Source organism: Melospiza melodia, chromosome 20, assembly GCF_035770615.1.
Source record: "Melospiza melodia melodia isolate bMelMel2 chromosome 20, bMelMel2.pri, whole genome shotgun sequence".
Classification (NCBI taxonomy): domain Eukaryota; kingdom Metazoa; phylum Chordata; class Aves; order Passeriformes; family Passerellidae; genus Melospiza; species Melospiza melodia.
The window spans coordinates 9,803,728-9,817,284 of NC_086213.1; the positions used below are offsets into that span (position 1 = coordinate 9,803,728).

General features: G+C 46.3%; 1 protein-coding gene across 3 annotated transcripts in view; it reads right to left on the reverse strand.

The window, feature by feature from the left end:
- Positions 1–13,557, reverse strand: part of ULK1 (unc-51 like autophagy activating kinase 1) — a 74,740-nt gene that overhangs the window by 32,767 nt on the left and 28,416 nt on the right. For all 3 annotated transcript variants that reach the window (XM_063173581.1, XM_063173582.1, XM_063173580.1), the window contains exons 10-12: positions 7,761–7,819; positions 4,006–4,088; positions 1,092–1,142 (exon numbers count right to left, since the gene is read on the reverse strand). In XM_063173581.1, coding sequence (XP_063029651.1) covers positions 1,092–1,142; positions 4,006–4,088; positions 7,761–7,819 — 193 coding nt within the window. The remainder of the gene's footprint in view (positions 1–1,091; positions 1,143–4,005; positions 4,089–7,760; positions 7,820–13,557) is intronic.

Below are 13,557 nucleotides of genomic sequence, written 5' to 3' on the forward strand. Positions count from 1 at the left end.
GCTGGCCCCACACCCTGCTGGCACGGGGGGGCTCAGGGCCCTGGCTGCTTTGAAAGCTCCCCTAAACCAGAAGCGCCTTTTCTTGCCCGCAGGACGATCACCTGAGTGCACAGGTAAAACCTCATCAGGGACAACTCAGAACTGCTGCTCTGGCAGCAGGAAAGCAAGAGAGGGTCAGGAGTGATGTGGATATCAGACAAGATGTGTCTATGCATGGTACACATCCAAGAGGGAAACTGGGTCTGTGCTGGAAATGGTTCCTCCAAGACTTGGCACTGGACACCCCAAATTAGCCACTGATGAAGATTCTTGGTGCTATATTTACTCAGGAGATCAAATGTCCAGGAGAATCCCTCCAGAGAAGACAACCACGCACAATTGCACTAACCCAAGTCTCCTGGCCAGAGGACTATGATGCCCCATGCACTAGAAGCAATTCTGAATTGTTTCCCACCAAAAATAAACCTCTGAACCACAATATGTGTGGCTGCAACTTCTCCAAAAGTTTTGGATCAAAAGGAGAAAGAGAGAACTTGCGTTGGAAATCTTTGTTTTGGAGGGAGAGAGACCTTGCAATGGAAATCTTTGTTTTGGCCAGCTCCCACAGAGCAATAAATGTAACCTTTCTAAAACAAGATGTATCAAGAACTTTGATGTAAATGATGAAACAAGATTTGGTAGCCACAAAATTTGGCTTTTGCACAGCCAGCCTGGCAAGCAGGGCCAGGAGTGCCAATTTCCACCATTCTCCAGCCTGAATGGTGCTAAGGTGAGGATGAATAGCAAGACCATGAGACAAAACCCTGTGTACCTACCAGCACTTCCCACAAAGCAGCTGAATACATTTCAAAACTACATTTGCTTCCACTTTAGGTTTCTAAATATCTTACAATTCACCCCTTTGAAGATAACTCAGTAAAATTAAATACATTTTGATGGTAAAATCTGGATATGACACAGTAATAAACACTGAATCCCTGCCTAAATAACTAAGGAAACACAAAGCACTCTTTTTCTTTCCTTTTGAATTAACAGCAAAGGAAGTCAGGCCATGGTTCAGAAACAGTTGTAATCAAAAATGCAATACTTACATTTTTTCATAGAGGCACTTGCATCCAAGAATGGGTGATGGAAAAATTCATCTGAAAAAAATTAAGAACAATGACTCAGTGAAAGAAAATGCCTGTAAGAAGTTTACAAAGCAGATAAAACACAGGAAGTGATTGTTATAGAGTGATTTTTCCATGCAACAATGGAAGCTGACTGACTATGGCTGCATATAGAAGTGGTCAAGACAACAGGCTGGAGACTGGATGCAGGACCTGCTCATGAAATAAGGATGGGAAATTAATTGGATCCCTGGCTAATCAGGATGGTGAATCACCCTAAATGTAGGGATCCAGGGGAGCTGCATTTATCACACTGCACTGCCACTCACTCCAGGGAATAGGAGTGATGGACAAAAGGACTTCCAACTGAGTGATGTTACATGACAGAGACACAAACCCACCATGCACTGAGGGCAGAAATGCATTTTTAATGGGCCAGCCCAGAACCACAGCCCAGAACTCCCTCCCTTTCACATCAAACACAACTGCTGCTTCTTCCCCTCATTATGGGAATTCATTCTACAGATCCAGGCCAAGAAAAGCTTCTGTCCTGGCTTGCTGAACACTCTCTGCATGCTTGCCTGTCCTCACAAGTAGCCACTTCTCCCAGTTCCTTCATCTCTGATTCACTGCAGCTCTGTGCCAGAGCCCTCTCCTATCACAATCAGCAGCTCAGACTTTTGGGAGTGTCAGCCATGGATCAACACTGATTACTGAGCTCCAGCTTCTTTCCCAGAATGGATTTCCTGTTGCAACACCCAAGGTTTACAAACTTCTTCTGTAAACAGCTCCTCTTTGGGGACTGAGCTTTCCAGAACGCAGTCACTGGGCTTTTTGTTTGTCTGCTTTTTAACTTTAAATAATCCCTCTCCTCCCCACTGCTGTGCCAGGGTCCTGCAGCAGAGTGCAGTGAGGTCTGGAGCTCAGCCCAAGGCAAGGAATGGAAATCTTTGGCAGGGAAAGCTGGCATCTCACAGATTAGATCTGTTGTGCATGGAGAACATCCCCATCCTGTGGGAGCTGCTCAGCTGCTGGGGTTTCCTGCTTCTTTTTCAGCCTGCTGCAGGAGAGGAGGGTACCATCCCTCAGCCAAGCTGACTCAACTGAGGGGGTGGAAATGATGATTTCTTTCACTTTTCCCCCACTCCTCGCTCCAAACTGCTTATTAGCTGTGCTTGCAAAGCAAAATTCAAACAACCCAGCTTGTAATCATCAGCAGGAAACTTGCAACTTGAAACCCTCCTGGTTTTCCTTTAGATAATCTTGAGATTGCAGAGAGCATCAGTTCCTGGCAGAAGAGCAGCTGGGACACACAACAAGTATATGAAGTTTCAAGCTGGTGAGTTGCTGTTGTGTGACCCAGCTGAGCTCTGTGGAGGTCACTGTGACATCTCCAGGCTGAGGGTCCCAGGGAACCAGGAACAGCAGGAAACCCTCTCCTCTGGGGACATGCCAATTTACTGATAAAAATGTAATTACGGACAGGAAAAAGCTCAATACTGCAAGATGTGCTGTAACTGTTGTCCAGAGTGATATCAAAAGCTCCCATCTCAAGTTTCCAAGTATTAGACATGGACTCATGCACTTTACTCCCAAGAGGTACAAAACCAGCTCATATGGCCTAAAATGCTTTGCCAGACAATTTCTGACAGCAGGGAATCCAGAACCTCAAAGACACCTTCTTTTGAAATGCACAGCAGCAGGAGAGGAGAGGTAGAGATCCACAGCCCAGATTAAAGATCTGCAGGGAATAACCCTGCCAGGTGATTCTGTCCAAGCCAGTCTGTCAGGAGCTTCAACAACTCTTCAAAAGCTCATTCTCTCATTTCTACACTCCAGTAACCAGCCCTTGGCATTCGTCACTGGATAACCATGATCAACCTGAGCTAATCCACAGTTGCTTATCCAGTTGACCATCCCCAGAAAGGCTTTCCTGCTATCTCTAATCTAAAAGAATAACAGAGGGTGCAAAACAATTCCTCTTCATCACCTAGCATGTGCTGCCCAGGAGGAAACAACCTTCCTGAGCAGATAAGCAAACAAAAACCCAACAGAAAACCAACCCTCACATCCCAGAAATATCAAACTATTTTACCCAAGTCTGACTAAAAAGGAGCATCCTGAACACACACAGGATGTGTTTGCCTTTAGATGACCTGGTCTTTCAGTGATCCAAGGAAAGGCTCCACCTCTGCCTGCTTTCCTCTAGGGCATGGCTTTCCTTGGAGGTTCTTCAGACCTTTGAGCTCAGCTAAAACACATCTGGAAGATGCTGCCAAGTCAGAACCACTGGGCTCACAATAAATTATCTCAGTTTGGAAGGAATTAACAAAAAAGGGGAAATCCTCATGTCAGCCAAGTCAGGAGACTGAGATAAAGGCTTGGAGAGCTGGAGCCCTGAGAAGGACCAAGGCTTCCTTCCACAGAAACTGGAGAAGGAGGGGAGGGTCTGCAAGCAGCTACAACTCCTGGCTCAGATTATCACAGAAACCCTCAGAAGGAGAGGGTAGTGACTGGATTGCTCAGTAAATGAGTGCAGCTTGCAGCTCTGGGAAGAAACTGTGACAGAAAAGCACAGATACACAAGACACATTTCACCTAGTAGCACACTTAACCACAGCTCAGAGAGATGATAAAAGCAGAAGCCAGGACAGGGAATACAAGTAACAAACATGCTGAAAGCGTGCCAAGTCTCCCTGGTTTACAAAATTATACTGAAATCAGCACTGACTTTCCAGCACATAAACTAAAACCCCCAAGATCATGCAACCCTCCAGGCACAGGTGAAATCCAGGTGCTTGGATGCTTCTCCTAGCACCAGCCAAAAGCAGAGAGGCTTGTGCAGAGCCAGAAGAACAGAGAGAGCAGCAGAGCTCCAGGTGGGAGGAGGCCTTACCAAAGTCCATGCGGTCCTTATGGTTACGCTGCAGGAGGCCCAGCAGGAGCTGCCTCAGGTGGCTTGATGTCTCCCTGGGGATGCTAGGATGGAAAACAAAAGCAAAATAAGACACTGGCAGTCTATTTAAACTGCTTTTACATATTCAGAAAGGCAACTGGCAGATGCAAACTCACTCCATGCCTGCTGGGCCAGGAACACCAGGAGCTCACTGGAGGGAGGCTGATCACAAATGTCTTTATTTTGAGTTTCACTCCCTACTGCCATGGGGCAGGCTACAGCTCATTTTGCTTCACTGGCCTCTCCCATGAGCACCTGCAGATCCTTCCCTTCACAGTGTCATCCCTCTGGTGCTCAGCTGAGCCCATTCCACTTGCAGTATTTCACACATAATAAATAAAATCACTCCTACTTGCTTTAAAGGGAATAAGATCACTAGAACAAAGCACTTTCCAAGGGGAAGCTTCCAATTAAGACACTGGTGGTGAAATGCATCACCAATTAGTACTATTTTATTAAGGCATTTATTTTTCAGTGCAACCTTTATCTATGTGGTTCCTGGATATACAGCACAGATTAATCAAAGGCCACTAAGATGTGAGCAACTGCCACCTCAGCAAGCTAAAATCTGTGCAGTTATTACATCACTTTTCAGCATAGTTAGGAAGAAAATATTCTTTTCAACAGCCTTTGAAACACAAAAGAGCTGGTAAAGCACTGTGCTCTCCCTCACCCCACAAGCAGATGGGGGAGAGGCCAGGGCAGCTCTTCATAACCTCTACAGATTGAAAAATGCAGGGAATAAATGAATGGATTAAGGCAAGGAAAGCAGAGTTCAGCTCTTGCATAAGTGGATTCAGCTCTGCTGACTCCCCTGCATGCCCAGAAGTGCTCAGGGGGCTTTGGGCTGGGGCAGAGCTCTCCCAGAGAGGCGTGGGTGGCTGCAGCTCCTCTCAGCATTAACTCTGTTTATCATGGCTGTTCCCAGCATGGCCCCCACGCTCTGCCAGGCTTCCCCTCTGCCCATGCTGGGTCAGCTGAGGTAATGACATGTGTGCCCAGCACTGTAATTTTAGCTCTCAGTGGCTCTGCACGTGGCTCTGGCATCAGCCACTGCCCTGAGGCCAAGCCTGACCAATGCTGGGAGAAAAAACCCTTCCTTTATCATCCCCACCAACATCCCCTACCACAGACAGGGGTAAAACAGCAGCTCAAAAATAGTGAGGGGGAAAAAAAGGGAGCTAGCTAGCAGTACCAAACTGTTCACAGAAACAGGAGATGGCAGGCAAGGTATGTGTATACACACTTCAGTACCACCCAGTTATTTCTCTGTGAAGCCCTAGGCCTTGCTGGGGCAGGAATTTGAAGCCAAGATCAGAGAATGATGGCAAGCATCCCTCATCCTTGTTTGTACTGGAGGAGCTGCTTTTCCATCCTGATGCTAGAATGGTTTGTGCAGCATCTCAGGCTGACACAGGACTCTGAAGGGATGCAGTCAGACTGAGCCTCAGGTTGAGCCTCCCATCAAAAGAGGGGTCCCTTGGAAGCACACTGTGTAATGGAATAACCCAAAGACACCCCAGCAAGCAGCCTCCTGAAAAATGCATTAGTGCTGGAGTCCTGCAGCCCTGCAGTGTTTTCATCATCATTTATTTATCTGTGACACGTAAAGCTCTCATTCAAAATGAGTCCATTTCCCTGATATGACTTTAACCTTGGTTTTAAAGGCAAGAAACAGGTACATCAACCCATGGACTTCAGATGGCACAACACAGATGAAGAGGGTGCAGATCAACAGCCTTTTGTCTCCTCTTACCTCTCATGTCCAAAGCATCAAGCTTTGCCACCCTTCAGTAATATTTTCTAGGACTATCTTCTAAACATGAGCACAAATCTGCCTCCTTGCCCCCACAACCTGGATGCACTTTGCCATGCAAACCAGCACAATGAATGTTAATTGTTTAGATCAGCACTATTAAAATTGTGAGGCCTTTGGGCTTCTGCTGCCATGGGCTCCCCAGAATGCTCAGAACAGCATCTCCTCACCTGGAGCAGCAGCAGTGCAGCCAGGGACAGCTTCCCCACTCCATTCCCAAGCCAAAACACCTTCCCTGGCCATGGCAAGGAAGTGTGTGCCAGCCTGCATAGCCCCAAGGAAAATGAAACCAAATCCTGGCACTGCTGCAGTCTGAGAAGGAGGTCTCTGGAGTAGTTTTGTGTTTCATCCTCTGCTGGCAGGGCACTCAAGGAGTTTATTCATGTTTACTCAGGAATAGCACAGATTGCAGCCCATGCTAAAGAGACAAACTGACTCTGGAAAGATGAAATTGCCATTTACACAAAGGACAGCTCAGATCTGACTTCCACAGTGAGGAAAACAATCACCTTGGATCTGAATTTTGGAAGCATTTGGCAGTTCAAAAGTGCAGATAAGTGAAAATGGCAAATGCAGACTGTGAAGGACTCAAAGGACTAATCCCTTCAAGAACAGACATGCTCTCCTCTTACAGCTGAGTTCAGTTTTCCCCCTCCCTGCACCATGAGCCAAACAACAGCAGGGCAGTGGGATCAACACAAGAAAACTTCTTAGTTTTATGGATTAATTTCTCATTTAGTAAGAGAGGCTACCTCAAAGGTGAGCAGCCATGTTTTGGGTTGTGCAGGAAAAACAGGAGCTCTGCTTTCTGCTCACACAGACTGGCTCCTACTATGCAGTCACATTTTTGCTTTAAATTATTTGGTTTTAGGTGTTTTACTCCATCACACCCTCTGGTTCAGTCCAGGTCCTCCAGAGGTAACCCTGGTAGAAATTTGTGCCTTCTCCCCAAATCAAAAAAGGAAGTAATCAAAGGGAAAATAGCTGCATATCACAAGATATGCAGGTAATAATTGATAAGAGCTCCAGCTTCTTGACAGTTCCTTCCAGTTATCTCTTGGAGCTGTCTGAACTGATAAGGGAAAAGAAAAATCCATATACAGCAACTCAATGACCTTCCTCCATACATGGCTGCATTAGCAGCTCTGCCAACTGGGAGATAACTTCTGGTTAAAAAAGGCCATCCAGATTTTAGATACACAATATGGAACTTCAGCCCTGTCTCTGTACCAGGCTGAGGTTTTCAGAGCCAGCATAAGCTTCTGCTTTCAGAGCTCAGAAATGAAAAGGAAAGACCACAGCAACAAAACCAAAATACCCTGACAAATCACAGCAGAGAGGTAACACACACCCTGCTGGGATGAGAGCAGCTCTCTTCCCCCTGGAAACTGCAGCAGTGTCCATTTCCAGGGAGGTGATAGTGTTTCCCCCAAGAGCAGGATGGACACAAGCAGTTGCTGCCCTGACACGTGAGAAATGGGAATGTGATCCTCAGTCAGGTGTGGCAGGTTCCAGCAGAGCTGCAGCCTGGCTGCTCACACCACCCCAGACCTGCCTTGAGTCCCTCCCAAGGCTCTCAGCCTCAGGGCAGCCACGTGTGCAGCAGGACCTCCAGCTGGCTCTTAGAATCACCCATAGCCCTGAACTTTTGCAGAGTAGGAGAACAATGTCTGCTCTCCTACAGAACACCCCAGCCCTGGCTGTCTGCTGCTGTCTGACTTTCCCTGGGCCCCATCACTGCTGGGCTCAGGAATGGGGAAAGGCAGGAGGCCAAATACTTCAGTCACCTCCCCAAGTGACAAGCCAGGAGCATGCAAGGACAGGTGTAAACACAGAGTAAACAAGTGCCTATAAACATTGATACTGGAAAAATTCTTACTTGGGCATCAGCATCTTGTTTTTCTCATAGAAGAGGCGGAGATCCTGTGGGCTGCTGGCCTGTGGGGGAGAAAGAAACCAGCACATGAAGCAGTTGACAATGAAGGAAAGGGATTAGCATCTTTATTTCACTGCAGCTCTGAAGAGCAGAGGCTCTTTTTAATTGCTGGACCAGCAGAGACAATGCAGCTTGCTTTGGACTGAAAAGGCAGCCCTGTGCTGCAGTGAAAATACAATATTCCAACCTGCTGCCCTTTTGTCCCTGACCCGGTTCTGTCCTGCTCTGCCCTTCCACAGGCTGAGCTTCACTGCAGTGGGCTCTGATGCTCAGGTTTGAGCTGCCCTAATAGCCTCACCCAGGAGGCAAAATAATTGTAGACGTGAGGAGCCCCAAATGATGAATGGCAGCTCCTGCTGAGAACATGGATTAATGCTGCAGGGCATTTAGAAAAGGGGCAGGGAGCTTGTTGATGGGCAAGGGATCTGTGAAGAGCCCAGGAACATGCAGAAACAACTGAATTAGGATTTTCTACTTCAGTTCCAGGAAGCCAGAAGGTCTCAAGCCACAGCACTATTTTATTTGTGCAGTAATAAACACAACTGTGGGGGATGTTGATGACAAGATTCCAAATTCTGAGAGATGGGATTAAAAAAAAAAAAAAAAAAAAAGGTGGGGGCCAGGCACAAGAGGTTTACAGCTGAGGTTAAAAATAAAATCACCAGTAGACAAGCACAGACACATAAAAATCCCCTAATATAAATTCTCCACTTGTTTTCATGCAATGAATAATACAGGCCAGTAAATTAACCCTAGAGTCTCAAGCTTCTCTGCTTAGGCAAAGTTGCTTTATTAAAGGCAGAGGAGGCTGGCTGGCACACACAGACATGAAGGCATATAAACAGGGCAGGAAGATCAGAGGGATTCATCTGCAATCAATTATTAGTGCAGCAGAGTGTGTAGGAAAGTGTGAATGAGGAGGCAACAGGCAGCTTCTCCTGATGTTCAGGGCAGGCTCAAAAACCCCTTGAGCCTTCCACCTACTTCTATTTCTAAGTTAGAAGCATTTAAGGTCAATTAAGATGCTTAAAATGGCAAATCAGACAGGCCAATCTGCAGATGGCCATCAGAATACCACTAACATGGTATGGCTGGAAAAGCAGCCACATAAGATGCTGTTTCAACACCACCTACTCCCTCTGGCTGAAGATGAAAATTAAGGATAACTGAGAGCTCAGTAAAAAAACCTCAAAAGAAACCAAAGGTAGTCTCAAAGCTGATAGTATCAACACACTTGTGTAGTATTCATCAGGGCAGTGTTTTTTATACAGCCTTACCAACAGAAGCTGCACCAAAAGAACATCAAAATTAAAGCAGAGAACCTTGTTACACAGATGCCAAACTGCATCATAATTTCCAGCTGCTGCCACTCAATTTGATTCAGGAAAAGTCCATTTTACACCTTCCCCTGGCAGATCCTGGAATGTAATTAGATTAATATTTGGCAAACTTTAGGGAGGCAAGCATACACACTGCACCAAATATCCTGGCCACACTGCCCAGAGTGATGACAAATATTCCTGACACAAAATAAAAGGAGGAGCAGAACTCTAGCCCAGGGAGGGAAGGGCTCATTCACTTCAGAGAGATACAAGCCTTGGCTGTTTGCTCTGGTCATTTCCTGTTGCAACAGCTCGATTGTTTCACAAATACAATGAAGCTCTGATCTACTTCAAACACTGTTTTGTCAGAAGTTTTCCTGGCAATAAAGAGAGAGTATATTTAAAGCAGCACATATATGCAGACCAGTTCATTAGAGAGGTTTTTAAGCAATGGATTGGACAGAAACAAAGTTCTCAATGAACTTTTCTTCCTCTTTGTACAAATTCAAGAGATGTGCCTGTAGGGATGCTGTTCCTGTCTCAGTAGCAGCCTCACTTGCTCTGCAGAGACCTTGCCAGGCTCCTCCTCATCCAGAGCACCCTCCCTCCCTGAGCCTGTGACTCAAGGCTGGTCCCAGGGCAGATACCAGGGGAAGGGAGTCATTCCAGTGAGTGCCCAGCACAGCCAGCCATGGATCACCATTAATTTGGTAAAACCACCTGCAGCTCCATGTAACTTCATTATTAATTGACTGAGTCACACAGTTCTGCTCCCAGTAACCTCACCACTGCTCTCTTGCTGTCATACAATTCATAAAGCACTAGGACTCTCAGCCACTTTCATCAACTCTCTTTCAATAAATAGTGCTTCTCTTAGAATCATGGAAAAAAAAAACCAACTCAAGTTTGTAATACAGTAAAAATGTCACTTGAATTCCCTCATCTAGGAAGCTAAGACCTTAAACTGGAATCTGCCTTCCAGGCAGATACACCCTGCCCAAGAAAAACACCAGAAGCATGAAACAACCACACCATTCAAGGTACAGAGAGCCAACTTCCACCTGTGGGCCAGCACCCATCTATCAGAACCAGGGATGCAGAACAGCTCAGCTTTCCCTAGGGCCAGGAGGGCACCCCAGCAGGTCAGCCCACACCCTCAGTCCCCCTCTCATGCCACCAGGAGCAGCTGCATTTTGGTTTTGTCTCCCCTTTCTATATATAGAGGCAATTGGGCAGATTCAATCCCGCCACTCTGTTGCTTTGTCCTGAGCAGCAGTGGAAATATGTTGAGCCAACAAAGGCATTCAGCAGAACCCTGCCAAATCCCCTTCAGTGCTGGCTGCTGGCAGTGAATTGCATGTGAAAAGCAGGCAGGGTGGTGCTTCCAAAAGCACTCAGCAGTGGATTTGTCATGCTTGGGCCACGGCTGGATGCAAAAGCCCAGAGAGAAGAGGGCCAGAGACTTTCACACCTTCCCTGTCTATCCAACACTCCACAGCAGGTACTGCCCTGCTCTTTGAATCCTTGCCTTGGGGATTTAGAGGTGAAGAAAGGGTTATGTTAGAAAGAAAAAATAAGTAAGCAATGTTGTTTTTAGCTCAGCAGCTCTAGGGAAAAGCTTGAAAACCTACTGAGAATGTTTTCTGATATTTTAAGACTCTCACAACTAAGTGGCTGGCATTCAGAGGACTTGAAAGGACCAGAAACAAGCAAACAAAAAAAAAAAAAAAAACCAACAACCCCTGAACCTATTCCTTTAGCAGTGCATGGATTTCTCTCTACTGCCAACAGAGCAGGGTAAGACCCACAAACACTGGTCCCAAAGGCAGTGGTCCATTGACTACAGCAACAAGTCACTCATTGCACACAGTCTCAGCAGAATCACCCACCAGTTCCAGGAATCCCTGTCCCCATGAACACAGGGCACTCCAAAGGAACAGAGCTGGGAACAGAAGAGCAAGCTGCCTAACAAATATACCAGGGGTTCAAATTCTTGGCATAAAATCCAGCCTTTCCTGGTGTTCCTCAAGGCCATTTCACAACATAGCAGTTGCTGTAAGTGATACATAATCCCAGCACTTATGCAGACAGAATTAAAGCAGTGAACTTGGTACACCAGACTTAGAAATTAATTTTTCACCTAACAGCTAGCTGGGATGAGAACACAAACAGGCAGGTTAACTCTTTCAGAGCTGCAGAAAAAACTTGCATTAATTTTCTTGTCAACTCCCTACTCTTCGTCTCACTCTGCCCCATACCCAGGGCACCATGTCCATAGAAAGCTCCAGATTCCTGCAAGGGCTCAGACAAGCAGGTTTCAGGGTGTTTAGCAGGATCTGATGTCCCAGTGCCAGCTCTGACACAACCTGCACGTGCTCAGTGGGGTGTCTGCTTACCAAGATTTAAAAGGGGTCACACAACAGAAGCCACCAGAAATATCAGTGGGATTCCTCCCACACAGGGGACAAAAAAAAAAAAAAAAGAAAGAGGAGATTGAGGTCATTTAACTAATCATATTCAAAACACCATCTGACAAGCACTAGATTGGTTTTGGATTGTTTTAGACCTTGTGTAAATCTTTCTTCTCTTGGCTCCAGCTTTGCTTCTGGTTGTCACTTGTTTACACAGCCAGCACCACCCCACAGTGGGAATGGGGTCCCAAACTTTTCAGCTCAAGTATGGACAAGAATAAACCACTACACTCCCAAGGCACTTCCCAGGTCTAGTCAGCAGGAAATGCACTGTTCAAGTCCTGCCCTCAGTGACAGAAATGCAGAGATGTGAGTGCAGACCACTTATTAGGCAAGGCAAATTAACAATTCCACATTAATACAGAGCTCAGCAAATCTGTTTATAGGGATTATGAATCCCATTAATCTCATCCCTATGGCAGTCTCACTGTTTTGTTTATGGCCATGTTTAATACAAAAAGCTCCTTAAGAAAGCTTCACCAGCCATCCTACCAACTGTTCACATCTGAGCATCAGCAGCTTCTTTCTCCTCTGTGTGCAGTGAGGCATGGAAGGGACAGGAATGGCTCTGGGAAATTGCCTTGGGTGACCCAGCTATAGTTAAAATTAACTCTGAGACAGCCAGAAATCACATTCATGCACATGCACATCTCTGGCTTGATTTACAAGCACTTTCAGGATTGACAGCTGCCTCAGCCTTTCCACACATTTGATCTTTTTTCCATCAAACCCATTTCCCCGAAGCCCTACTTTATTTTTAGGCAGCTCATTCCTCCTCACTGCAGATAACACTGGAGTCCTTTTTGTTTGCATCCTCCTGAAGGTGCCTCCTTGGCTCAGGCAGTGGCACCCAAACTCAGAATGTTTCATGAGCTCCAGATTCCCGTGGGAATCTCAGCGAGGCAGAGAAGAGGGGCTGTCTTTGCCAGCCTGGGAGAGAAGGCACAGTGAGGATTCAGCCTGAAGAGATTCACTCAGAAATCCAGTTCCTGGCTTCCCTGTGCAGCTGGGTCTGCTGGTGGCACTATGTGGAATCTGCCTGTTTCCTTCCCACCCACTGGTAATCCTCCCAAAAACTCAATCACCTGGTACTCAATCACCTCTGTCCCCTACCCATCTCTTCTCCTAGAAGCTCATTCCTGCCCATGGCATTAAATCTGTTCCCTACCCCTTTTTTCTCCTAAAAGCCCTTTAACCACCAGCTTCTTGCCCACTCAGTGCCCATCAGCAAATTCTTACAACACAGCCATGCCAACAAAGACAGAAAGCCAGTTAACCTTTAACCAGCTCCCCCTGGACAGGCTTCCTTCACCTGCACCTCAATCTGAAAGGCAATTTGTGACATGCATGGCCAAAACAAATAGAAGGGGCACAAAGAACCATCTGGGCTGAGCTCCTCTCTCTCCCTGATCAAACACATCCACAGCTGCTACTGCAGTCACAAACAGGGCCTGGCATTTTGTTTCCAAATACAACCTCCAAAAGAGGAAAGGGTGTGGGGAAAACTGAAATAGAGAAACCAGTAACCCCCATTCCCAGCCCAACAGATGTTTATGGACAGAGTTATCCAATGAGGCAAGCACAAACCAGGTCAGGAACTGCTGGGCAGGGACTGAAGTGTCCCTTCACTGCCCACTCCAAGGCAGGGCATTGCCATGCCTCAATCAAAGAACCCCTATGATAAAGCCACCACATTAAACAGTAATTAAATCATTAGAATGAGTAGGTATCAAAGTGCCTTTAATAACTAAAAGGCACCAAGGTACAAGGGAGAATTTGTGCCATGCTCTCTATGCATGCAGTCAAAGCTTGCTTTCTCCTCCCCTCCATTTTCTTCTTAACACACAAATATTTATTTTCTTTCATCCTAACAGTCCTTTTCTCCTATCAAACAAAGGTATCAACACTGATGACAAGTGGATGCAGCCATTAAACAGAAGCCATTCA